Source organism: Solanum stenotomum, chromosome 3 (assembly GCF_019186545.1).
Source record: "Solanum stenotomum isolate F172 chromosome 3, ASM1918654v1, whole genome shotgun sequence".
Lineage (NCBI taxonomy): Eukaryota > Viridiplantae > Streptophyta > Magnoliopsida > Solanales > Solanaceae > Solanum > Solanum stenotomum.
In genome coordinates this window covers 64567687-64592572 of record NC_064284.1, presented here as the reverse complement: position 1 = coordinate 64592572, position 24886 = coordinate 64567687, and the positions used below count along the sequence as shown (strand labels likewise).

The 24886-nt window shown below is 31.1% G+C and overlaps 6 protein-coding genes across 6 annotated transcripts; 3 read left to right on the top strand and 3 right to left on the bottom strand.

The window, feature by feature from the left end:
• The first annotated feature begins 7 nt into the window (after positions 1-7).
• Positions 8-1909, top strand: LOC125858334 (plant-specific TFIIB-related protein PTF2). Its single transcript, XM_049538093.1, has one exon. It carries the CDS (start codon positions 78-80, stop codon positions 1656-1658), a length of 1581 nt encoding a protein of 526 aa, XP_049394050.1. The 5' UTR covers positions 8-77; the 3' UTR covers positions 1659-1909.
• A 2590-nt stretch (positions 1910-4499) lies between these two features.
• LOC125859175 (uncharacterized) lies at positions 4500-4910 on the bottom strand. Its single transcript, XM_049538882.1, has one exon. It carries the CDS (start codon positions 4908-4910, stop codon positions 4500-4502), a length of 411 nt encoding a protein of 136 aa, XP_049394839.1.
• Positions 4911-4980: 70 nt separating this feature from the next.
• On the top strand, positions 4981-7528 carry LOC125859174 (pollen allergen Sal k 5.0101-like). Its single transcript, XM_049538881.1, has 3 exons — positions 4981-5109; positions 6292-6403; positions 7179-7528. Exons 1-3 carry the CDS (start codon positions 4981-4983, stop codon positions 7526-7528), a joined length of 591 nt encoding a protein of 196 aa, XP_049394838.1.
• A 5581-nt stretch (positions 7529-13109) lies between these two features.
• On the bottom strand, positions 13110-13798 carry LOC125858354 (uncharacterized). The gene has a single exon (XM_049538110.1). The coding sequence runs from the start codon at positions 13693-13695 to the stop codon at positions 13126-13128; it is 570 nt and encodes a 189-aa protein (XP_049394067.1). The 5' UTR covers positions 13696-13798; the 3' UTR covers positions 13110-13125.
• Positions 13799-17278: 3480 nt separating this feature from the next.
• Positions 17279-18301, top strand: LOC125858349 (uncharacterized). Its single transcript, XM_049538107.1, has one exon. It carries the CDS (start codon positions 17296-17298, stop codon positions 18115-18117), a length of 822 nt encoding a protein of 273 aa, XP_049394064.1. The 5' UTR covers positions 17279-17295; the 3' UTR covers positions 18118-18301.
• Positions 18302-18763: 462 nt separating this feature from the next.
• LOC125858347 (uncharacterized) lies at positions 18764-24018 on the bottom strand. The gene is made up of 7 exons (XM_049538104.1): positions 23843-24018; positions 21965-22237; positions 21601-21677; positions 21345-21381; positions 20605-20815; positions 20128-20314; positions 18764-19289 (listed from the first exon to the last, which is right to left on the bottom strand). The coding sequence occupies exons 2-7, from the start codon at positions 22206-22208 to the stop codon at positions 19125-19127; spliced, it is 921 nt and encodes a 306-aa protein (XP_049394061.1). The 5' UTR covers positions 22209-22237; positions 23843-24018; the 3' UTR covers positions 18764-19124.
• Between the last annotated feature and the right edge of the window lie 868 nt (positions 24019-24886).

Here is a 24886-nt window from a genome sequence, read left to right as displayed (position 1 = left end):
CCCCCTTCCTAATTTATCATCAACAACAAAAAAAAACCTAGCTCAAAAAAATTGAGCTGAATCTTCTCGGTTCATCCATGGAGAATTCTCGTTCCTGCAAGAATTGTCAAAAGCGTACAATCGGTTCAGATGATACAACAGGTAATGCCGTTTGTTTATCATGTGGAGTTTTACAAGATTACGATAATTATGATGCCCAAATCGGTGGAATCAGTGGTCCAACCGGAACACAAGTCCGCACCGGCACCGCCGGTACCGGAACTGTTTATAACTACAACGAAACAAAAATTTACAACGCCCAGAAAGAAATCGAAGATTTAATGTACCAATTAGGATTTTCGAGCTCGAAATCTAGTGAAGTTAAGGATATGGTAGTGAAAGTTACTAACGGCGAATACGGGCAGGGTAGATGGTTTACTGTATTAATAGGTGCTTGTGCTTGTATTGTTATGAGGATAGATGGGAAGCCGTTGGCTATTGTTACGGTAGCGAATATAGTGTGTTGTGATATTTATGAATTGGGTAGGATGGTTTATCGGGTTGTTGATTTTCTTGATTTGAAGTTGCCTGAATTTGATATTGTTGATTCGTTCGAGCATTCTATTAGGAATGCTCCGAGTTTTAGTGAGGTTTCTGAGGATTTGATTGGGAGGATGTTGAAACAGGGTGTTTTTTTGGTGCAGTGTTTGGTGAAGTGGTATGTGACAACAGGGAGGAGACCGTTGCCTGTTGTGGCAGCAGTTTTGGTGTTTGTTGCGCGGCTGAATCAAGTTGATGTGGTGATTGAGGATGTGGCAAATGAGTTGCAAGTGGCGGTTGTTACTTGTAGGTTGAGGTATAAGGAGCTTTTAGAGAGACTTGTAAAGGTTGCTCAAGGTTTGCCTTGGGGTGAGGATGTTACGGTTAAGAATATTATGAAGCATGCCACTTTTGTTATTCAATACATGGAGTTGAAGTCAATGTCGAAGAATAGAAATAAAAATAAGAATTTTGAGGATGTTGGGTTTGATCTGGATTATTTGATTGATGATTGTTTGAGCAATGGAAATGAATATGCTTTAGATGCTGACGACACCGTAAATGACTCACAGTACTTTCAGATAGATCACTCTACAAGGTTGAGTATTGAAGGTCCAAATAGATTCCAAATTTCCCAAGAGTGTTTGGCAATGATTTATTCGAAGATGAAGAATGAAATGTATGTACAGGAGTCGACAAATAGCAGAGATAATAGCATTAGGAAAAGGAAGAGAAGGTATGGCATGCTTTCATACACAGATTGGTGGAAGGGCGAATCAGAAATGAGCAAAAAGCTTTTAGTGAAGCAAATAGTGGAGAAAGATGTGGGCTTAAGTGTTATGCCTCCTTCTTTTGATAGTGGGTGCTTGGCATATGAAAGGAGAAAAGAGAAGATAAAGGCTGCAAAGTATCGAATCCATAAGACAATGTATCCTTCGGATGCTAGTTCAATTGATACTATTGATGTAGGCTCCCTCGAACACATAAATGCTGGTAAGAGAAGGAGAAAGAAAGTGAAATTTGATGTTGATTGGGAGGATTTCATTATTGAAACCCTTCTGCTTCATCAGGTGGAAGAAGTGGAGATAGAAAAGGGGTATTATAAGACCCTGATGGACTTGCATGTCTTCAACTATTGAAGATCTTACCGGTCAGCTCAAACCATTGTCAGTTTATGTAAAACTATTGCAGAGAAAAATTATGTATGTTTCTTTGACCGATCGTGCTAGAGTATAGGGGAACTTTTGTTAATATTTTCAATCTGTAGATTTGCCTGAGTTCCATACTTTTGCTATAATGAGAGAGAAACTGGTGGAATTTAAACATATATATTCTGTTTCTTTGGGTCCTATCTTGAACCTTTAACAACTGTCTTTTTATTTCCTTTTCTCCCAGCACATAGTTGAAAGTTCTTTCTTTTAAACTATCTTGATCTTAGCCCCAAGGCCTAGCTCGAGTGGCAAAAGGTGGAGGATTTGTGGCTTAGGTCGCAGGTTCAAGCCCCACACCATGCAAAGCGAAGCCCGGTATTTAAGTGGAGAAGGGTAGAGGGGCGGCCCCATTATCCACTGAGTTTAGAAGGCTGTGATTGGTCCAAAGGGCGGGTCACAGGCGAGAATTTCTCGGTTATCAAAAAAAAAACTATCTTGATCTTAGGACTCAGAAATGTGGAACAGAGAAATTATTTTCTGGAATGCATGAGGGTTCCTCATCTTAGATCCAGTTCATTACGGTTTCCTTATTGGCTTCTAGTTATACTGTTATTTTCTTTTTGATAGGTAGTCATTTTTTTAAGTTTCTATGCAACACCTTTTCATGCTGAATACTATGGTGATTTGAGGGGCCATAGATGGTAAACAATGACATTTTTTATGTCAAGTTGAATGGGTATATTTGTAGAAACTTTATTTGTCCATCTTCCGCCAATTATGATCATTGCTTTTCTGCTACCAAAGGGGAACTCAGAGTGTCAAGATTGCAGGGAATTATAATTTCAGGAAATCAAACACTTTTTTAGGCAGCAGCTCTTCTGATAATTTGACTCAATCTTTATTGGACATTTATTTAAAGAAGTAAGAGATGAGATGTGTATGTTTGATTAACAAAATGAAGCAAATGCTGAACAATTCATTAATAAATGCTGAATGTTCATACATCCAAACCTAGTTCATGTAGACAGAAAACTTCCTACCAGCATTTGCAGCATTGAGTAAATCTTTTTATATTTTCAAAAGAAAAAGAAAGTTCTTTACATCTTCAAAGTGACTGAGGTATTTATAGTTGTAGAATCGTTCACTTTGGGTAGGGGAGAGTCCCCTGGAGATCCAAGAAAGTTATTCAAGATTAAAAAAAAAGGGCAGTTCAGTGCACAAAGCATCCCATGTTAGCAGGGTCTGGGGAAGGGCCGTACCCTAAGGGTTGTGATGTAGACAGTCTACCCAAATGTAAACATTAGTGGCTGATTCCACATCTCGGACTCATGACCTAAGGGTCACATGGAGACAACTTTACCGTTGCTCCAAGGCTTCCCTTCCAGAAATTTGGCTTCCCTTTCAGAAATTTATGCAAGATACGGACAATTAATGCTCTGTAGCTGTTGCGCTATAAGACTTCATATTATCTTCACTCTTGCAATTTTCTGTTGAGCTTGTTCCACAATTTTGTACACGAGTACATATAATTAGCTTTTATCATATCTCAAAATTATTCAGTCTATTTAGTTGCCTTAAAGACAAACGAAGGATCTGCAGTGATCAATACCAATTCATTTTTTGTTGATATTCCTGATACCTTGTGTTGGGGGGTGGGGAAGAATGATATGTTCTTGGTTTAGTCTTATTTTGAGAAACTTTTGTGGTTAGGAAGAGGAAGTTTTGACGCAGTTTACATAACCAAGGTGCCGAGGAAGGTTTGCTTTTTCACTTGGCTAGCTACTAGAGGGGTGATCTTGATGACGGAAAATCATAGAAGGCAGAAGGTTGTCTGCGTCACCTGGTGTTATTTGTGCATGGAGGTGAGAGAGGATATAGTCACGTAGTTCTTCTTCATTGTGGTCTTTCCATGAGTTATGGTGGGATACGTTTGAATAGTTTAGTACTTCTTGGGCTATGCCAAAAACTATGAAAGAATTGAGATGTTCAGTTCGAAATGTGGAATTAAGTAGAAGAAGACGCAGCATTAATGTGGGTGGTGTGGAGAGAGAGGTATGAGAGCTTTTGAAGGGGTAGAGTCGAGCTTTTCTCAATTGAGAAGTACCCTTTGATCCCCGTCTTTTTTTTTAGAGTTCCGAGTTGTATAGAAGATTGGGTGAATTTTATAGAAAATCATATTTTTTTATTGATTCTTTACATTTTGGCACACTCCTTGTATACGACCAGGCCTTTGACTATGTGTATGAATGAATATACATTTACTTGATTAAAAAAAAGAAAAATCAAGATTAACCAAGATGAAGTTTTCTGCTAATTTACAGAAACTTCGTGGACAATGATGGCATTTTCAGCAAATTTGAGGTAAGGTTCACATTCAAGTTGCAATAAATTTGGTTATTCAGTAGCATGGACAGGATTGACGAAAAGAGTACCTCTACCTCCTTGTATTGTGCTTGTTTATACCTAGACTAGAATTCCTGTCACCTTGTGCAACTTTGTGTGATTTTCAGCTTACAGGGCAGAAGCTAATGTTACTTGCAGATGATTGCAAACAAACCTCCCAAGCTTGGGGTAAGGTCTGTGTGTACACTACCCTCCCCATACCCCACTTGTGGAATTACATTGGATATGTTGTTGATTGTAAACAAAGAAACTTAGTTACACAAAATGTATCTTTCATCAATCATCATTTCTTTCATGAAAAAACATGTAACGACAATTTCTTATTTGGCTCAACATAGAGTTGACTATCAAACAGGTTCAAGCGTAGGAAGAAAGCAAAACAAGTGCAGACAAAAACATATAAATCTGAAGATACGCTTTCTCCCGTTACTGTCCAGCTGCAAAAGCCTCAACTGGGAAAGTTTTTGTAATGCCAGCAAGACTCTTGAAGTGAATCTTGCCAGTAGGAGAGTCGTCGACTGAGATGTCACCAACTGGAGGCCATAGCATCAGTTCCTTAGCCTTCACTCCCTTGAGCTTCTTGATCCTCTTCTTCTCGACGTATCCAGTTATTTCAGCACCATAACTAACCAGCTTACTAATCATCTTGAAGTTATGTTCAACTTTTTTAGTTTGCAGGATCCACATGTATCCGGTGGTCTTCACGAACCCAACTTCGATCACATCAGCCAGAGGGAGAAGCCCTGCTGGGAGTTGATATTCTTCAAGAAGGGAAAGGGCCATTTTCAAGCCTTCTTCATGGCCCTTCTTGACAATTGCTCCTTCCTTTTCTGCCATGACTTGCTTCACTTTTAATGACTTTTTGTTGCTGTTATGCTTATCTGATTGAGGGAACTGAATTTATAGTATGGTACTATGGTATTTGCATGTAAAGAGACAAAACTTAAATGGAGATCCCAAAGAAATCAACATTGTATTAGCCACCAAAGCTACTGATTTTACTTTGTACCAGTCTTCAGTTTTTGTCTGTCTCACGGTCTCCACACTGCCAGTTTTTTTTCTTGATACATGCTGCATCGTTCCGTGGAACGAAAGCCTTGGAGTAACAATAAAGTTGTTTTCAGGTCATGGGTTCGAGCCATGGAATCAACTATTAATGTTTGCATCAGGATAGATTGTCTACATCACATCTCTTTTGGAGTGCACCTTTCTTCAGACCTAGTACGGGATGCTTTGTGCATTGAAATGCCTTTTAATTTATGTGATACATTGTCCAAGAATAAGATGACAATTCCATTTTAATTGATAAAAGGCTTGTCATGGATTTATAACATACTTAAACCATGGTATCAAGGTTCCTTGGATTTAAAAAGTAGACTCAACTAAACAATAATGCAATATTAGCTAATAAAGTTTAGTTTTGAGGGTGAGATTAAATATATGATATAATTCAAGTTTGTGATGGTGAAAGGGCAATTCGGTGCATGAATCATTCCATGTTTACGCTGAGTTTTGGAAAGGACCCGAAGGATTGTGATATTGATAGTGTATCTTGATAGAAGTTGTAAGACTTAATGAGTTAAAAAAAAAAAAAAAATATATATATATATATATATATATCATGTTTTATCTGAATTTAACATGTTAGATTGTGATTTTCTATTTAAGATATTTGCCATATGCATTGCATTTTATCTTGAATAAAATATGGACGACTATAATTATGACTCGTTGGTCATTTAACATGGTTAATTCATTCAATCAAAGACCAAATCCGACCATTTATTCAATCTATCTTTTCTCACCTTCCCAACACACTCTTGGTACGAAAGAAACCTCCTGTCAAGTTTGATCCATTCAATCTAGAACAAATTCGTCCATTTGACACACAATTTAACCTTAGAAACCATGTAGATGAGTGAAAATAGGAGGAACTTCTCAATTACTAAAAATTATTCAATTTAAGTAAAATAAAATTACTTGTAACCACATAAAGACCAAAAGAACATGATAACCTCACAACAATAACTGAAAATACAAAATATAAATCAACCCTCAATTACACATTTCACTCACTTTCCTCTTTAAAAAAATTACAACATACAAAAAAATAGAAAGAATAAAACAAGAAAAAAAATTAAAAAATATGACAAAATCAAGTGAAATTATTCTAATTATCAGTGTAATTTGTTTGTTTTCTTTCTTTGGGGTAATTCAGGCTGAGGCTGAAACTCCAACTCAGAGTCAAACTCATTTCAAGGTAGATGGAAAAGTGTATTGTGACGTTTGTCGCACTCAATTCGAAAATCGGCTTAGCAAGCCCATGTCAGGTATACATCGTTAGTGTAATAAATTTTTATAAAAATATTTTTCCGAAGTTATGAAAAGATGATGTCTTGTTTATCATTATTATCAACATAATTTGTAATTATTTGGTGGTTGCATACATGTAACAATTTTGATTTGAGTGTTTGACCAATTTATTAGATCTATATGATTTGGGATTATAAGATTTACAAAAATAGTTTGATATGCACATTTGCCTTATGTTATATTGTTTGATTAAAAATGATGTCATCATATATAGGTCAAATCCTTCAAATGTATTATGTATTTCTTGAGAATCCGATATAGGACTATTACCTACTCAGATATTTTCTAAATTATTTAACCGGCTTATTTTTAAAAAGCTTTAAAAATTAGAGATAGTGTTAAATTAGGTCTTAGGCCTAACTCACACCCCAAAAGCTAGCTCAAAGGGAGGAGGATTGTCCAAGCCTTATAAGGAGTCCACTCATCTCATTAACCACCGATGTGGGACTTTTGTCATTCTTTAACACCCCACCTCACACTCAGTGCTTAGCATTTGGTGCATGGGCAATTTTGATTTTGGGGGCCCCAACATCGGGTCATGAGACGGGCCCTGCTCTGATATCATGTTAAATTAGGTCTTAAGTTTAACTCACACCCCAAAAGCTAGTTCAAAGGGAGGAGGATTGCCTAAGCCTTATAAGGAGTCCACCCATCTCATTAACCACCGATTTGGGACTTTTGTAACAGACAGTATATTCGTTCAATTTACTTAAATATCATGCATGCATGCAGGTGCCGAGGTACAATTACAATGTAGGAACCAAACAACTGATACTATCACCGTGACAGTAGAAGGTAAAACCGATGAGCATGGTTTCTATGAACTCCTCGTGGAACGCGACCACGAGGATGAGATCTGTGAGATGATGCTCAAGAAGAGCACCATGGATGATTGTACTGAGATACCACATGAAAGTAATGCACAGGAAGCTGCAAGAATCACCATCACAAACAACAATGGTATTGCTGATACTACTCGCCACGCGAACCCTCTATTCTTCCTGAAGAAAGAAGCTTCATCAGAATGCGATGAAGTATTTAAAGAACTCGAATTATTGCCTGAAGATATTAGTTTATCTTAAGAAAATTGAATCTAAAGTCAAACTATCTAAATAGAGTTTAACTTATATATATCGATAGTGTAAAGAAGTTTTTACACTATCAAATGGTCATGAACCATAAGATATTGACAGGTAGGATTTAAGTTGTGTGCACAAAAAGTGCAGTGAATTTTGATATTATGTTAATGTAATTTAACCTCTTATAGCAGGTTACTTACCAGTTGTTGTAGGTTATCAAAATGAATATGAATTAAATAAAGTTATCTACAATTACTTTTTTAAATAACCTGATTATGTTATTTAAGTTTTTTATTTTAATATACTGTCAATATATAGAAACTTAAACTCGTGCTTATAATATATAATGAGGTGGTTTTATATGTCTTCCGATCCTTTAATTTTTTAAGAGGGGGAAATATTTTTCATGATTTTTGATTTTTTTTTTTTTTATCCAGCTCGTTCTTTGCTAGGTATCTAAGGTGAACCCATCAGATTAATTATATATCTGTAGATACGAAAGGCTTATGAGTGACAAAAATATTTTTTTTTGCTTTGAAAATATTTTTTCAAATCGATGGTCTACCGAAAACAGTCTATTTATCCTGCAAAGGTAGAGATGAGTCGACGGTCTATTGAAAACACATCCTATTTATCCTGCAAAGATAAAAATAAAATTTACATATAATATATTAAAACCCCACTCATATACTAAATATATTGTTATCTACGATCAACATTAAAAATGACTCTCTATATATATAGCGGTAGCTAATGCTTTTCTTTTCCATCACAATCACTAATAAAAGTCAATTATTATTATTACTAGTATTTTTGTTTCTTGTTCCAAGTTCTTTGCTCTTGGCTTTGTAGTTGGAGCTACATGAACTAACTCAATATGTTTGTCTTCTCAAAAAGAATATTTCAAGTTCTATGTTCCCCATTACTCCAAAGTTAATTGGATTATAATGGAGTAGGTAAACAAATTGAGAATTCAATTTTGAAATTAAACCACATATGAATAGTCACTAAAACCTTTATAGTTATGTCAACACAAAATATACAAAATCTCTACGTAACAAGTTGAAATTACATTATACTGTTGGCGGGTGGGACAATGGTGTCCCTGAATTTTATCTAAACCATGTCAAAAGTGAATATTAGTTAAATAAATTTTGAAAAGTGGATACAAATTAAATGACAACGTCCAAATAGAATGCCTCTTAAAAAAATTTACATACAATTAATAAAATGTAACCTTAAAATGGATATCAAAAATCAGATAAGAAATAAAAAAGGAAAAATAAAAGATATGGAAAGGAGAAATTATATTGAAAGATAAAGACTTAAGAGCAATAGCATATGTACATCTATTATTTAGTTTTTCTTTCTTCAATTAGAATTTCTTCGCTATTTTCGGATGAGATAATTGAGATTCCTATGTCATTAACTAGAGAATCATTTTAGTTTCAAGTCACGAGTGTAGAATGAATTTCTGGTAAAAATATTTCCCTTAATGGATCTATCTAGTACAATTCAATTAATTCAATTAATAAATTTCAGATATCGAATGATTAAACCAAAAGATAGGAGATGTTTATTTCCTTAAACATTAGTAAAAGATTCTTGATAAAAAAAATTTGAACATATGTAATATTATTCTTTTCTATCTCTAAATAAATACATCCATATATCAATGATCCAATAATTTTATATATTCCAAATAATTATATATCCCTTTTTTGGTCCCCTATTTAGTGGAGAAAGTTTTAGAAACTGAAATGAATCAGAATGTATGGTATCATCAATCATCTCTCCCAACCCTAGCCATGCTAAAAAAAACATAGCTTAAAAAAATAATTAATTAATAACTTTTTAATTTCTTAATTATTGATAAATTTTATTTATATTTCCTGCGATATTTTACTAAGTATATTTAAGTACTTTTAATTAATTGAATCATCTTTTTTATTCCTTGTATCCATAAATCTGTCATAATTATTAACCGTTTCACTATTTACTTACTCACGTGTTATATTAGATTTGTATTGCTACTTCATATATACTTCGACAATAATATACTTCTATAAATTGTAAAATATAACGTACTTTTTTACACGAAGCGAACTCGCATTTTAAGCAATTGAATAATAAATATCTTGAAGAAATAGTCCTAGTTGACCTTGTAGACAATTGAAAGGTCTCAATGGTGATTTTTTATGAAACTTTTTTGGGATTCTCATGGCATGAAAAATAAATAAATTATATTATATATAGTCTCATAAAAAAAATTATAATACAAAAGGAGAAATGCCTTTGTTTAGTTAGTGCAAGTAGAAATGCATTATTTTATATTCTATGCTTGAAAAAAATATGAAGGAAGGCATATTTGTGGGGACAATTATTCCCCAAATTGTAGTCTTTTAATCATCGTAATATTTATCTCCAAAAGAAATAAATAGTCACTACTAGAAACATATATTTTTCTCATCAATTTTCACTATTAAAAACTCACTAATTCTGGCTAACATTTTGTTGAGCTTTTATCTTGTTGGTAAAGGATTTCCAATGAAAAAATCATCAAAAAAACATTAATCATGTTTGACAGCTAAGGGCCGTCCGTACAAAGCATTTCGAGTTAGTAGGGTGCGGAGAGGGGTTGCAACACCCTAAGGGATGTGATGTTGACATTTTTAGTGGTTATTTTCGCATGGCTCAAATCCATGATATAGGTCACACGGCAATAACTTTATCGTTGCTAAGGCTTTCCTTCAAAAAACTTCCTACGAATTACCCATCCTAGTAAGATTTTCACCTAAACATATTTAACTTTGGAGTTCTGATGAAATTCGATGTGTTAGTGTTAGTACGATCACACCAATGAGCAAATTTTGACAGATTCTATATTTATAAAATAAAATTGATTCCCGACAGAAATTAATGATTTTCTAATAGTATCTCCTATATAATTCAGGGAAAATATATTCTTTGAAACACTATATCAGAAAACCGCTAATTTTCAATAATATTCAAACGAAAACATCCTTAGGAAATCCATAAATTTATAGTAATTAGAGTATATATATATATATATATAATCATAACAATATCTAAGTATGATCCAAGGAAGAATCACTTATGGATTTTCCCTAGCTAGCTTAGTCTATTTATTTATTCCCACATGGGTCATGATTTTTATTTCTCTTCTTTAATTTTTTAGTTGTGAATATTCTATCATTAGCTTGGCCACAAATATTCTAATGCCATTTTAAAAAAATAAGAATTAGCAACCAATAAATTTAGAGCAACTTTCACATATAACAAACATAAAAATCATATATGTATGTTATAGCTATAGTTTGCACAATTACGCTTCATGACAAATTTTATGTTTGCTATGGAGCTTTTGATTTGTAATATTCGCTACAAACATCCAATTTTATACAAATTATTCAGTTTTGTATAAATTCATTTATACATTGTAATTTGTATAATAAGATCTGTTTTGTATAATTATAAGTGTATAGGACGAAAATATATGTATTTGTATTTGTATATACACTTTTCTCTCGCTTTATACAAACAAAAACACATTTTATACATTTTATAACGAAATGTATTAAATGGCTAATTGTATACCGAAAATGGCTAATTGTATATCGAATCAGATGGTAAAAAAAGGGGGTGTTTGATGCGAATTACAATTAAAATAAATTATGGCTATAACATTTAATTTGAATTAATAATTTGCTAATTCATACAATTTTCCCTAAATTTTATTACTAAATAACAAATATACATCGTTAATTTTATTCAGAGACGAATAATATATGCGATCAATTATACACTACAAAAAAGGACAAAGTTGCTACATAATAAAAATAAATCGTTAATCTAATTTAACGGTGAATTATTCAACAATAAAATAATATCAGCTATGAACTTTTTAGCGATTGATCGGTAAAAAATTCATGTTCTTATTTCTAGTAAATTATTTTTTTCAGTGTTCTCCGATGTAATAATTCCTTTTCAAAAAAAAAAAAAAAGATATATTCTTTATTAATTTAAAATTAATAAAAGTTGGAAAGAAGAAGAAAAAATAAACTATTTTAATTTTAGAAGAAAATCAGATTTCAACATCATGCCGACCAGTGGCGGCTCTACAGCTTTGAAAAAAAGGCAACTGCCTTAGGCCCCAAAATTTGAGGGGCCTCATTTTTTAAAAATACAATATGTTATACATATTTTTTTAAAAAAATATTGCGTAAAATCTGTAGAAAATATAATTTTTTCATAAAAGAGCAAGGAAGTAATAGAAGTTTGATAAATTATGAGTACTATGTCTCAAGAAAGATTAAATAATTGGCTATAATACACTTCATAAAAAATATATATTCGAATTTAAGGTCTCCATTCGGATTTTGCTTTAGGCCACCGATTTATTAGAGCCGCCCCTGATGCCGACAGAAGAGGGGAACTAGAGCCTGGAAACAAGCAAATTGATAACTTTTTTTTTTAAAAAAAATTAATTATTATTTTTCACAAACAAAATCATTTCTAAGATATTGATATTTAATTTATTGTACTTTGATCACATGACCATCACTTCAATATCATTCAATTCAGACCAACTAAAATATTTACTATCCGTCTCAATTTATCTGACATCTTTCAAATTTCAAAAGTTATACCATTTTTTCTTTGGTCGTAATTTTTCATACGCTTTAAGATTGTTATTTATTATGACTTATCATACTATATAATTTTTAAATATATAAATTTTATTTCAAGAAACATAAATATTGTATATCTGAATTTAACGATCAAGATTTAAAAGTTTGATTTTTGATTGAAGATCAAAATTTAATAGTTTAATTTTTGAAATTTAATCAATGTCACGTAAATTGAGACAGAAGGAGTATATTTTAACAAAACAATGACTATAAATTTTTCCAAAAGAAGTAAAAATAATATTATGTACAAAATTCAAAACTATCTGTACAACTTCTTAGCACATTATTGTTTTTCTTTCTATGCATATATACAAAAAAATAAATTAAAAGAACGAAAAAAAATATATAAAAAGCAAAGGTTCACCATAGAGCTAATAACTTCTTTTTAGAACCCTATACTTAATGGAGGAAGAATATTCTTGCAATGAATTTTAAAAACATACAAGACAAAAGAAAATAGATTAAAAAAATAAAATATCCCTCTAATTATACAAAATATTTGAATTTTATTCTCCGTTATACTTTTTGGTGCATTCATATCCTTGTTTTAAGCATAAATTTTCATATTCGCCCTTGACCCAAACAAAACTCCGACCTAAAGTATATAAAAAAGTAATTTTATACCCTAGTCAAAAGTGAAACGGTAAATTTAATTATTTTTTTGTCTCCAAATTAAAGTACTTGACACTAAAATATATACCATGTTGAAGCTAAGCTTCGTTAAAATTAAGAGCAAATACAAATCCTCAAACTAATAATCGAAGCAATATGGATGATCCTAAAGTATAACGAAATGTAAAATTGAAATATTTTGTTAAGTATAAAGATAAATTTGATTTGAACATTTTTTCAATATAAAAAAAATAACAAGTAAAGTGCGCGAATTTATCATAATTCACTAACAATCTCAGAGATGCTTTCTAGATGAGGTCTCCATACTCTAACTCTTCCTCTTCTTTTATCCCTTTGAGTTGATGCCTTTTCAGATAATATATCACTTAGATATTCATCATCAGAAATTAATAGGTTAGCATTATACTCATTTTTATGTCCCTCGGATGTAACTTGCCTCATCTTCTTCTTATTCCTCGTGGATGATCTAGAACGAGTTCTAGACTTTTCACGAGGGGTAGAAGAAGAAGAAGATGAGGAGGAGGATGAGTATGACGATGGCATTGGCATAAGGAAGTAAATTTTGCCGCGTTGTAGCTCAGCATCAGGAGGGACAATAACAATTTTTGGAGTAGTAGAAATATTTTGATGATGATCATTTGATGATGAATATGAAGATGTTGGTTTTTTTAATATGTGTTTGGGATAAAGTTTCATAATTTGTGAAGCTTTTATATGAGAATCACTAATTTCTTCAACTTTACCATTAGAATGAACAATTCTAATAACATCAAGTGCACCACATGGGAGAATACAAGATATGAAACATCTAATTGCATTTCTCATAATGGATAAAAATGATTTTTTGAGGTTTTTTGGGAGGAGAAAGAAGGGAAAGAATATAGAAAAAGGGAAAAGAAGTCTCTTTATCAATGAATTATAAGTGTAGTTTTTATTTTATTTTTTTCTACCTTTTTAGATAAAAATGATGATTTATTTTGTGCTTTAGGGGGTTTTGCCTTTTTTTGCTTTCTTTTTGTAGATGCTTCTACTTTTTCTATTCCTTTTAGACTTTTGAGTTAGTATTTTATATTTGATAGTGCAAGAAAAATTGTACCTTTAATTTGTTATGTAGCATATTAGTTGTACTCTTATAATTTATTTGTACAATATTTTCTTATTAATTCGCTTCATTTAAAAAAAAAAACATATTTATATATTTAAAAATAATTGGATTTAAGTTTTTTTGTGTCATCCTTATTGAGAAGATTTTATAGTAATGCAGATGTTATGACATATTCAAAAGTATTATCAGCTCTAGTTTTGAAACTCTTAATTCGTACAGATGTTAAGAGATGTTTAAAATTACAGATTGTAAAAGTTTTCTTTTAAAAAAATAAAAATTATATTGAGTTAAACTATGTCATACACACTAGAAAGGATATAAGAGAGTACTAAGTATGTGCTTATTATAGAAATCTACGTATAACTAATTTATAAGTGATCTGATTCTGTAATATTTAAATATGTCATGAATAATTAAACCTCATTCTATATTTTCCCTTTTGAATCCATCAATATCAAGATCATTTTGCAAATATATGAAAATTTGGGACCTATGGGGTGTATGCCTAATTACTAGTGACACATGTTTGTCCATGGTTGGATTTGCCAAGTCAGCTAAATGGGGTCCACAATTTAAATGATATGACAGGTGTTTACCAACTTTGACACATGTCAGCATTTGTATGGTTGAATTCTCCTAGTTGGAGTAGTTGAACAGACTAACTACACTGTAGGCAATACTATAAATGCTATGAAATCTATTAAAATCGCAAGATTCAAAAATCTTATAATCCAATAGTCATAAGATATGTTAGCACAATTTTCAACAACTTTAATTCTCTGTATTAACCTTCATGATCTATTCAAACTTCGTAACATAAATTGAAATAGACAAAGTCAGTAGATTTTATTAAAGTCACTTTCTTCCACTTAAAAATTGAAATAGAAGAGATAACAATCTTTTTTTATGATACCATTTCACGTCAAGAATCATATATGTCCATATTGATAGAAGACTACTCAAAAAAATTTGTCGAAATTGTATTCGTCACACCTATTTTTATCTGTCTTTCCATCATACATCCCATGATAGAAACTTTCATCGAAAAATATGATTTTTCATAAAACTAAAATTATAAAGAATAAAAAAATAAGAGAATTGGACCATCTTTTTTCAAGAAATTATGAAATTGATTTGTTTTTCTCTTATTTTTATTTTTTTTTATTTTTTATTTTTATGGGGTTGGGGTTGGGGATTATCTTCTTTTGAGACTAGTTTCAATCTTTCAATATCTCCAAGCAAAGTGAGGTGGGATGTGGTTTTCATGGGAAAGTGAGGTGTTAAATATGGACCCTTTTACTTATATGAAGAGTCAAGTATAATTAAATTATATAGTGCTTAGAGTAATGTCAAATATTTGCTTGTCCTATTTCAAAAAATATATTATATTATTAATAATAACTAAAAAAAAATGTCTAACAACAAAACCATGTGCTTCTATCCTATCATTTACCAAAAAGTTCCAATATTCAAGCAACAAATATACTCCACCAAGATTTTCCTTTTTAAATTCAAGATTTTTCAGATCCAATACTAAGTTTTCCAATAGTAGCATACTCATTAAATTTACTATCAAGAATTGTTGCACGATAAATAAAACTCTTTATTTTTAATTAAAAATTCTGAGTTCAATTCTTGAATATGAAACTTTTTTTAGTATAGAGTATTTCACCCTTAAATAAGTTTTATATGATGTGAATCGATATTAATATGTATTCTTGATATCAAATGAGAAATATAGCCATTATATATCATGAAATAAAAAAAAGTTAATCAAAAAGATCCATTTAATGTGCATTAATACTTGTACAAGTTAGTGGGTAACATGTTAGAGAAGGGAGAGAGGGTGCATTAGTGGGGTAGGGGGTGGGGGTCCTTTTCTAGTGAATACATGAAATTGAAACATCATATAAGAAAATCCAAGATTGATTAATTAGATTTATGGTTTATGGTTGATTTAAGTGACAAAAATAGGATACTATTAGAAGTCAATTTTTAGAGTTTTTCATTTTTTTCTCGGTGGTTTATATCTAACATTAAATTTATTGAGATAGATTTATAACCTAATAAATATATATAATGTGTTCTAGATTATAAATTTCAAATTAAATGTCCTTTATTACTTTTAAAATGTTGTATCATAATATTCAACAACTTAAAATATTTAAAAGACATAAAAATCGAAAGGACTCTCGAAATTTTATCAATGCCAATACTATAACAAAAAAAGTTTTCATTTCTTATCAAATGTTTAAAATTTATTAACAAGAAATATGTATACATAACGTATACTTTATGTTGAAATATACATACACTACACTATCCATATAATATACATATTTATACATAAAATATACATCCGAACAACTATATTGATAAACTAGAGGACTGAAGGATACATTTATACAAGTTTTCCAATTTGTTTTGATAATTGTGTTAGACTTGTAATTAGGGATGGCAATGGGGTGGATGCGTGGGGTGGGTTAAAGGCTATGTGGGGCGGGGCGGGTTGGATGCGGGGCTGGTTGAAGTGGGTATTTTAAAAATTAATGTGGGGTGGGGCGGGTTGTGGGTATATGTGATTTTATGTGGGTTCAAACTTAATTTTAACTTTTTACATGTTATAAGAGTGATAGAACATTATTTATTAAGATAATTTCATTAAAGCGACTAAAATATTCAAGATAATAAATGAAAATGGTTCAATAAAAAAGAATACAATTTCTTACATGTTTCCCAATTGAGCTCTAAAATTAAAATTTTAAGTCACTATCCTATTAAATTAATACAACTTAATGAAAAAATGAATTTATTTTTATGAATTTTATTTTTAGTATCAAACATAACTAGAAAAAAAATTATTAAAAAATTATGCAGGGCGGCGTAGGGCGGGTTGAAAATGAAAAGAGTTGTGATGCGGAGCAGGACGGATTAACCTCAACCCGCACCGCCCCGCCCCGCCCTATTGCCATCCCTACTTGTAATTGGAATTAAAGGGCTAAATATTTGCTATATCTCCTCGTGCTTATGAAATCTATAGGATATCAAACTAAATTATGTATGTACATTTCTACTATTAATTTTTTTTTAAAAGTAACAAACACAACTACATGCATGCACATTCATGTGGTTATCATATTGAGCCAATTAATAGATTAATAATACAAAAATACTTTTATCTTTTTTATTTGTTTAGGAAATAAAATATCTTAATATAAAGTAATTTTGGAAATTTATTTATCTAAAAATAATATCCTTCCAATTATCGATTAAAGTTGGTTAATTTGCAGAATAATAATCGACATATTCATTGGTTAAACATGGAATCTCTTTACTCCAATATCCATTACTGGCTTGTTGACCATCCAACAATCAGCCAATTTGAATGGAAACAAGGTCACACTTTTGGTTCTTCCATATCTTTTCTTACAATTTCAGTGTCTGTTTACTTATGTCTGACTCTCTTATCGCTCCGTTTTTCTACATTTATCCCTACCCTCACTACCACCACCATTCGCAACATTACCGCGATCCACAGCCTCATTCTCTGTCTCCTCTCTCTACTCATGGTCATTGCCGGCATCCTTTCTGTCCAACACCAAATGCCACCTCATGATTGGAAGTGGATCGTATGTTTCCCCGGTGCCAATCATACTCTTCCACGTGGACCTGTGTTCTTTTGGATTTATATTTGCTATCTTTCAAAAATTATTGAATTTATCGATACACTTTTAATTGTCCTTAGTAGTTCTAGATCGCGAAGGTTATCGTTCCTCCATGTCTATCACCACGCACTTGTGACCGTTCTTGGTTATATTGGGCTTCAGTATGCGCAATCGATGTTGGGTCTTGCTCTTATCGTCAATGCTTCGATTCATGTTCTAATGTATGCTTATTATTTCCTATCGGCTATTGGAAAAAGGCCATGGTGGAAAAAATTGGTGACAAATTGTCAAATATACCAATTTATTCTTGGGTTTATAATATCGGCTATGATGTTGTATTATCACTTTACAACTGAGTTTGGATGCACAGGAGTTGGAGCATGGTGTTTTGGTATTGTTTTTAATGCATCACTATTAGTGCTCTTTCTTGATTTTCATTCCAAGAACTATACCAACAACATCAAGAAAGAGCTTTAATTTATGGTCCCTTAATTTATATCACTTAAGTCGAGGTCATGTCTTGTCCTTCAGTATAATGACCGCTTTTATGTTTTTCCAGAATTTTATCCGTTCCAAGCTCAAATGCTTGTTCATTCATTTTCATTTCAAACAAAGGCGAGCATCTCCTATGTATCCATTGCTTATCCCTATTGCTCCGCTACTTTGTTTTTTTTTTATCATATTTTTATTTAATTTCCCACTTGATGTTAAAAAAAAAAATAAATAAAAAAAAAAAATAAATAAATAAAAATTTGCAGAATAATATATATTGAAAGTAAGACAGAGTTGCATAAGGTTGTTTTGCACTAAAAAAAAAAGAAAAAAGAAGCAAACCTTATTGGTCATAATATTTCATAGAGAAATTTACGATATATATATTTTCTAGGGACGTGTTAGAATGAATTAGAATGAATGAAATTCCTTCCTCCACTCCGATATGATCACTTAAATAGAATTGAGGGAGTACTTTTATTTGACTACATCAAGATTTTGGAATTTGAAAAAACAAGTAACAATCTATTTCTTAGTCCATAACCCGGGGGCGGAGGGGGAGGGGGATGCATACATGCCAACCTAAGAGAGTATATATATAATGACAACCTATGTTGCTCGGATATATTAAACAAAATTTATGTTGCATGCATATCGAATCCTCTAAAAATATAATTAACTTTTGAAGAATCTGATACATACAAAACGATATTTTTGAAGAATTCAAGCAACACAAATTGAACAACCAACAAAAGCAAGTACTTAGGAGATCTCACCCAATGCAATTGAACCTTTTTTATGATATATGCATACGTAGTGAGATATCAAGTACTAGCCTCCTACCTAGGTTGATCCTATATATATGTGCCAATAACATCACAACAAATGTAATAAGCAGATCAGATATTTTATACGTTTTTCAATAACTCATTTTCAACCTGTTCATATCCGATCCAATCAATCCATTTGTCAGCACATCATAGGGCGATCTCTTAGGTTGCACTTGATGAATAAGAAGGCAAAGAAAGAGAGAGCATTGTGTTTATATCTGATGAGTTTTTCTCCTTAATATTATTGTCTTCAGTTGTGCTCAATCCCAATTGTAAATCACGCAACCAATAATCTTTTTCTTTAATGAACATCTTGTCTTGTTTCATCTACATATTAATAACAAGTAAAACAGTCATATGAGTGAAAAATTACACATATGGTAACCATACATACTTACAACTTGCACTAAACAAATAAAGAATTTTGCTCCAATTATTTAACGATAATAATATAATTATCGCTATATTATATTTAGCGGCAATAATATAATAAAAATATTCTATATAAATATCACTAAAGACTTTATAGCGACTCTAGCTGCAATGATATTAACTCAATATATAGCCACTAAAATGAAAATTTGATTTGTTACCTCTAAATGTCTCTTTTATTGTAGTGTTAAGTACATGAACCTTTGAGTTAATACTTAATAGGGAGGGGAGAAAAGAATAAGTTTTTTCATGATTACCCAACAAAATAATAAAATATTTCCTTTCCAAGATTTTTATCAAAACAACCTCTTTACCTCTCCCCCTCTCCGATCCTACTTATGGAATTATACTGCATATGTTATCATTGTATTTTGTTGTATTGTACCCATTTTCAAGATTCTTTTTTTCTTTGGATTTCCACCCGGTGTCCGAAGCTCGCATTGGAGTCCTGACTAAATTCGAATCGCGCACTGCAGGGTCCATTCGAGGGAGGCGCTCCCAACAGGACTTTCTCCATACCCAGAGCTCGAACCCGAAACATTTAGTTATGAGTGAAGCAGTCTCACCACTAGACCCCAACCCATGAGTGAAGCAATCCCACCACTAAAGGTCATAACCCGAGACCTTTAGTTACTTCTCCACACACCAATAAGATTCAAATATGACTAATTTTTTTAGAAGATAGATAACATAGTATAAATCAAAATTAGTACAAAATATTGATCAAGCTTACCTCAAATCTAAGAGGGGTCTTAAATTTTGGACCAATGCTGTTATATGTGCAACTCCATTTTGGTCCAGTTTGATGAAACAAAGATTGAGAATTCAATTTATTTTGATTGAATTCACATGGAGGCCACCTTTTTTCTTCAAGAAAATGCCTTTGCCTAACAGGACAAATTTCATGATTTTCTAAGTATCTGCATATATAACGATAATAACATACTCAGTTGATATTTGTGCGGCTATAAAATAATCGTAATGAGGGTAAATGATAAATTTAAAGTTAAATCAATCACATTTACTTGTTATAGTAGATAACTTTTCGTATCTCAATATCACAAGTTCCAAGTTTTAAAGAGACTTAATTAAAATGAATATAGGTTGAATTTCTACTATTGTAATCAATTTCTTATAATGACGATATATATAACTTAAAAAAATAGTATCACGTAAAATGAAATAGAGGAATACGAGATTAATTAATTACCTTGAAAAATTTTCCTTTGTCTCATGTGGAGTTCTTGCAAATGAATTTTGGAAATGGTTGTTAACATTATTGTCTTCATCATTAAAATTCCTTGCTAAAACAATTGCACCATTCTTCATTTTGAAGTCTTGAAGAGGGTTAAATAATCTTTGGCTTAATTTTCCATAGAGATAACTTCTTCCTTGATTTCTCCTATAACCATGGCCTAGTACTGTAAAAATAAATAACCAAATAGCGTTTATCAATCACTTTTCGGTTCTTTTATCTTTGAAAAATAACTTACATATAGAGTTTCAAATTTCACGACTTCATAATTATCTGGAGTTCACTTATGAAATCTGAAATTATATGACAATAATTCTTGTGATTAAAAAATAATAAAACTATTTATTATCTTGGAGTTACGATTGTGTAATTTTAAATTCCAAAGGCATTAGTTATTTTTAAAAGACAGAATCGAAAAGTGGTCAATGAATACAATATATAATTCATATGAACTTAATTTCTATTTTCTTTGTCTTATTTTATATGAGATGACAGTTTTATATACGGAGAATTTAAGGAAGAAAGAATTATAGTTGATGCATATAAAAAATGTTCTAATAATTTATGATTTTAAATATGTCTTTAACGTTTATAAAAGTACCAATATCTAGTCTACATGAAAAGATAAAATAAGCATAAATAATTAACTCAAAATTAAAAAGGAAAATTTCTATCTTTTTTCACATAAATTTTACCTTGTCCAAATTCTCCAAGTTTCTTGCTTCGATACATCTACATAAAGTAAAGTAGTATGTTATGAGCAACAAATAAGAATTATCTATGAAATTTATCGTTAATCTATAGTTAATTAATCGCATATAGCTAACAATTTTTTTTGATAATTTATCGTTAATCCTTTGTTAAATAAGATTAGTGACAAATTTTTTTTTAGCAATTAAAGTTGTCTGTCGCTAATTACTGTTTTTTTTAAATAGTGAAAAGAAATTAAACCTGGAGGTGACTTTTTACATGGGCTATGCTAAGTCCTCTCACATTCATCATTTGAAGAACCAATTTTGGAGTTGCTCCTGCAAAATACCATTATGTTTCAAATTCTACAAGTAAAACTCAGACACATTATCGAAAAATGGCTAAATATTACTGCACGTTGATTATCACAAGTTTCAAAAAATTTATCGTTCAGTCAAACATAATAATAGTATATTGTTTACAATCACAAGTTTTTTTTTTAAAATGTCGAGTCAATTCAACTTTGTCACATAAATTGAAATGGTAATAGTATTAGCAAATCTTTTTTTTTTAATATTATAAATGCAAAGTATATCTGGATTGTAAAAGAAGTATGTAGACTTACTTTCTTGACCACCAAGTCTATCAATTGCACTAACAAAAGAGAGATGAAGTTCAGGAGTCCATCTTAGCCTTGGTAATTTTGATCTAACATATTGTCTAACTCTTTTGTTACTTTCATAATCCCCACAACTAGTACTATTATTATTTTCATCTATAATTTTCTCATGACTTTCATCACTAATAATAACTTCAATGGCTTCTTCATCACCAACTTCTTCATTCAGATCAATGGAATCACTTGTCATGATTATTGACGTTGATGCAAGAACAAACCCTGGATTACGATAACAATAAAATTCTCAGTATAATCCCACCTGTTTTAGAAATTGTGTATTTATAGAAAAAAAGAACATGAATCAATATTTTGATACAAACTATTAACAAGTTGTAATAAACAAAGAGTTTAAGTTATATATATTGTTTGGTGACAAAAATTGTGTATTTATAGAAAAAAAGAACATGAATCAATATTTTGATACAAACTAACAACAAGTTGTAATAAACAAAGAGTTTAAGTTATATCTATTGTTTGGTGTGAATAACTTTTTTATACTATATATCAAGTTACCTAAAGGATATTTATAAGTAATTACTATTATAATAGTTTCAGTCTCAAATAAGTAGGGGTCAGTTGTATATACGTATCTTCGCTAGAATTCACATAAAAAAACTTTTGTCACTCCATCCCGCAGGAGCAAAAAACCTATTGTTGTCTCGATTGTTCTACCGAAGGGTCAGGGGAATAGGAGAGCACTCATCTTGGGGTGGGTTTACTAATACTGAGATGCCTTCTACAGTTATTTACTCCATACTTTGACTACATACCGAACGTTTAATTTACCGTAGACACAATAATTGACCATATTATTTCATTTAAACTCATATCAGATCTAAATTAACCTCCATAACTCAATTTATGTGATATATTTTGACCGATGAATTTTAAATAAAATAATATTAAAATACAGAAAAAGAAAAATATTGTAGTAATGATTAATCATGATTGAACCCTAACTTCTTATATATGTAAGAAAACTATGGTAGATGATACTTGTCTTATTGGAAAAAGGAGAAATTTAACTCATCCAATAATAACCTTAGCAATATATTATCGATAAAATTTGTAGCTAATAAAACCTTAAGTATATAAGGGATCAAGAAGAAGGAGAACAAGAAACTAATTAACCCTATGTTCCTAATTACAAAAAAAAAAAAGAAAAAAAAAAGAGAGAGACATGAATTAGCAATGGACAACATATGCCAATAAACAAAAAAAAAACCTTATTTATGATGGATTATCAAACGATCTTGTTAGCTACGAGCTATTTAACGATAAATTTGGTAGTTAATCCCTTCTCTCTCTTATTTTAGTAGAAAATGAATAAAAACCAAGTATCAAAGATCCAAAGAAGACTGATTATAAATCTTATCGATCGATTGATAACCGAGATAAAGGAACTAGAATTTTTAGGAATAGCAAGATTTATAACACAAAAGAAAAACATGAAATTTTCCTTCTGTTTGATCATAGATTTGAAATTTGAGTTTTGAAACTTGAAGTTGTCTTTGAACATGCATTTTACTTCGAAAAAAATAAAATTTTGTAAATAGAAGTGAAAGTTCTCCCAAAAACTAGGGTCACACCACTTAAAAATATTTGAAGATAAGATTTTCAAAATCTGATTAAATTTTATGGTCATATAAATATTTTGAGGATAAATTTTCAAAATATAATTCAAAATTTATTATCAAACGCTAATTTTGACAGATTTCATCAAAAATTCATATATTTTTTTACACTTGTATTGTAATTTAAGTGAAGAAGAAGAGAAGTAGTAGTAATTATAGTAATTTCAAATTTATTTCTATAAATACAAACCATAAAAAGAAGTCTCCTTCTTCCTTCAAGATCTTCTATGGATGATGATCATCAGACACAAATAAAAGTCTTTTCTCTTGTTGGGGTAGGGAAAGGAGAAACTTAATTGGTGTCACTTTTTTCTATGGGTGTTGGGAGATTTTCGTTCCATTTGTCAAACCATGGAATTATTTTTTAATGCTAATAGTCATCCACAAGGTTCATATATATTCTTGTTACTATCTTATTTTATTTTAATGACATTATTTTTTAAGTTACTTACTAAAGGCCCCTACTGAATATAGATTGCCTTTTGAAAGCGCTAGTCGCATAGGATGATCGGACGATAGATCAAGTCACACAGACTTTGATGATTCAACATTCATATTAGAAAAAAATTAAGGAGGGTGAGGGAAAAAGGGAACAATACTCGATTCGATCATCCAATTCACTTCAATAGACATGCATGGTACGATTTTGTAGTCAAAATAACACAATCAGTATAAAAAAAATTTACACCATCAGATCGCTTATTTTTAAAATTAAAAGATCTCATATTTTAAGAAGGTTTACAAATAGATATCATTTGAGTGACCTGATAGTATAAACAAATATTTATACCGATGATATATTTAGCTTAAACTCATTTTTTTATGAGTTTAAACTATATATTATATTGAGGATGTTAATAAAAAAATATTGATCCTATTAGATAATTGTAGGCAAATAATATGTTGAAAAACTTTAATGGTGCGATGTCCGTGATGGATGGCCGACGCTGATGAGGGCGCGTCTAACAAGATTGACAGGCTTTCTGCCGGCAAACTTTTAAAGATGAGGTGAACAAGACACCTTATCAGAAACGTATATCTCAAATTTACATGATACTCACGCTTGGTTCAATGATGGTGTAGCCCTAGAAACAATTTTGTAAGCGCGTGCCATGACTTAGTTGTGACAAATTGGTGATCTGATTGTAACTAATTTGTTATTATAGCTTAAAATTCGTAGATAGTAAAAATAATCTTTAAATTAGCGATGCGTATGACTTAGATCATTTTTTGT

What these genes read in the sequence shown, in the direction of transcription:
- LOC125858334 (XM_049538093.1), top strand. Translation starts at nt 78, where the DNA reads ATGGAGAATTCTCGTTCCTGCAAGAATTGTCAAAAGCGTACAATCGGT.
- LOC125859175 (XM_049538882.1), bottom strand. Translation starts at nt 4,910, where the DNA reads ATGGCAGAAAAGGAAGGAGCAATTGTCAAGAAGGGCCATGAAGAAGGC.
- LOC125859174 (XM_049538881.1), top strand. Translation starts at nt 4,981, where the DNA reads ATGGTACTATGGTATTTGCATGTAAAGAGACAAAACTTAAATGGAGAT. An exon ending in CAGTTTTTGTCTGTCTCACG is followed by an intron (nt 5,110 to 6,291) that starts GTCTCCACACTG and finishes GGGGTAATTCAG; the next exon opens with GCTGAGGCTGAAACTCCAAC. An exon ending in GCTTAGCAAGCCCATGTCAG is followed by an intron (nt 6,404 to 7,178) that starts GTATACATCGTT and finishes GCATGCATGCAG; the next exon opens with GTGCCGAGGTACAATTACAA.
- LOC125858354 (XM_049538110.1), bottom strand. Translation starts at nt 13,695, where the DNA reads ATGAGAAATGCAATTAGATGTTTCATATCTTGTATTCTCCCATGTGGT.
- LOC125858349 (XM_049538107.1), top strand. Translation starts at nt 17,296, where the DNA reads ATGGAATCTCTTTACTCCAATATCCATTACTGGCTTGTTGACCATCCA.
- LOC125858347 (XM_049538104.1), bottom strand. Translation starts at nt 22,208, where the DNA reads ATGACAAGTGATTCCATTGATCTGAATGAAGAAGTTGGTGATGAAGAA. An exon ending in TAGACTTGGTGGTCAAGAAA is followed by an intron (nt 21,678 to 21,964) that starts GTAAGTCTACAT and finishes GGTATTTTGCAG; the next exon opens with GAGCAACTCCAAAATTGGTT. An exon ending in ACAAAGGAAAATTTTTCAAG is followed by an intron (nt 20,315 to 20,604) that starts GTAATTAATTAA and finishes TTATATATGCAG; the next exon opens with ATACTTAGAAAATCATGAAA.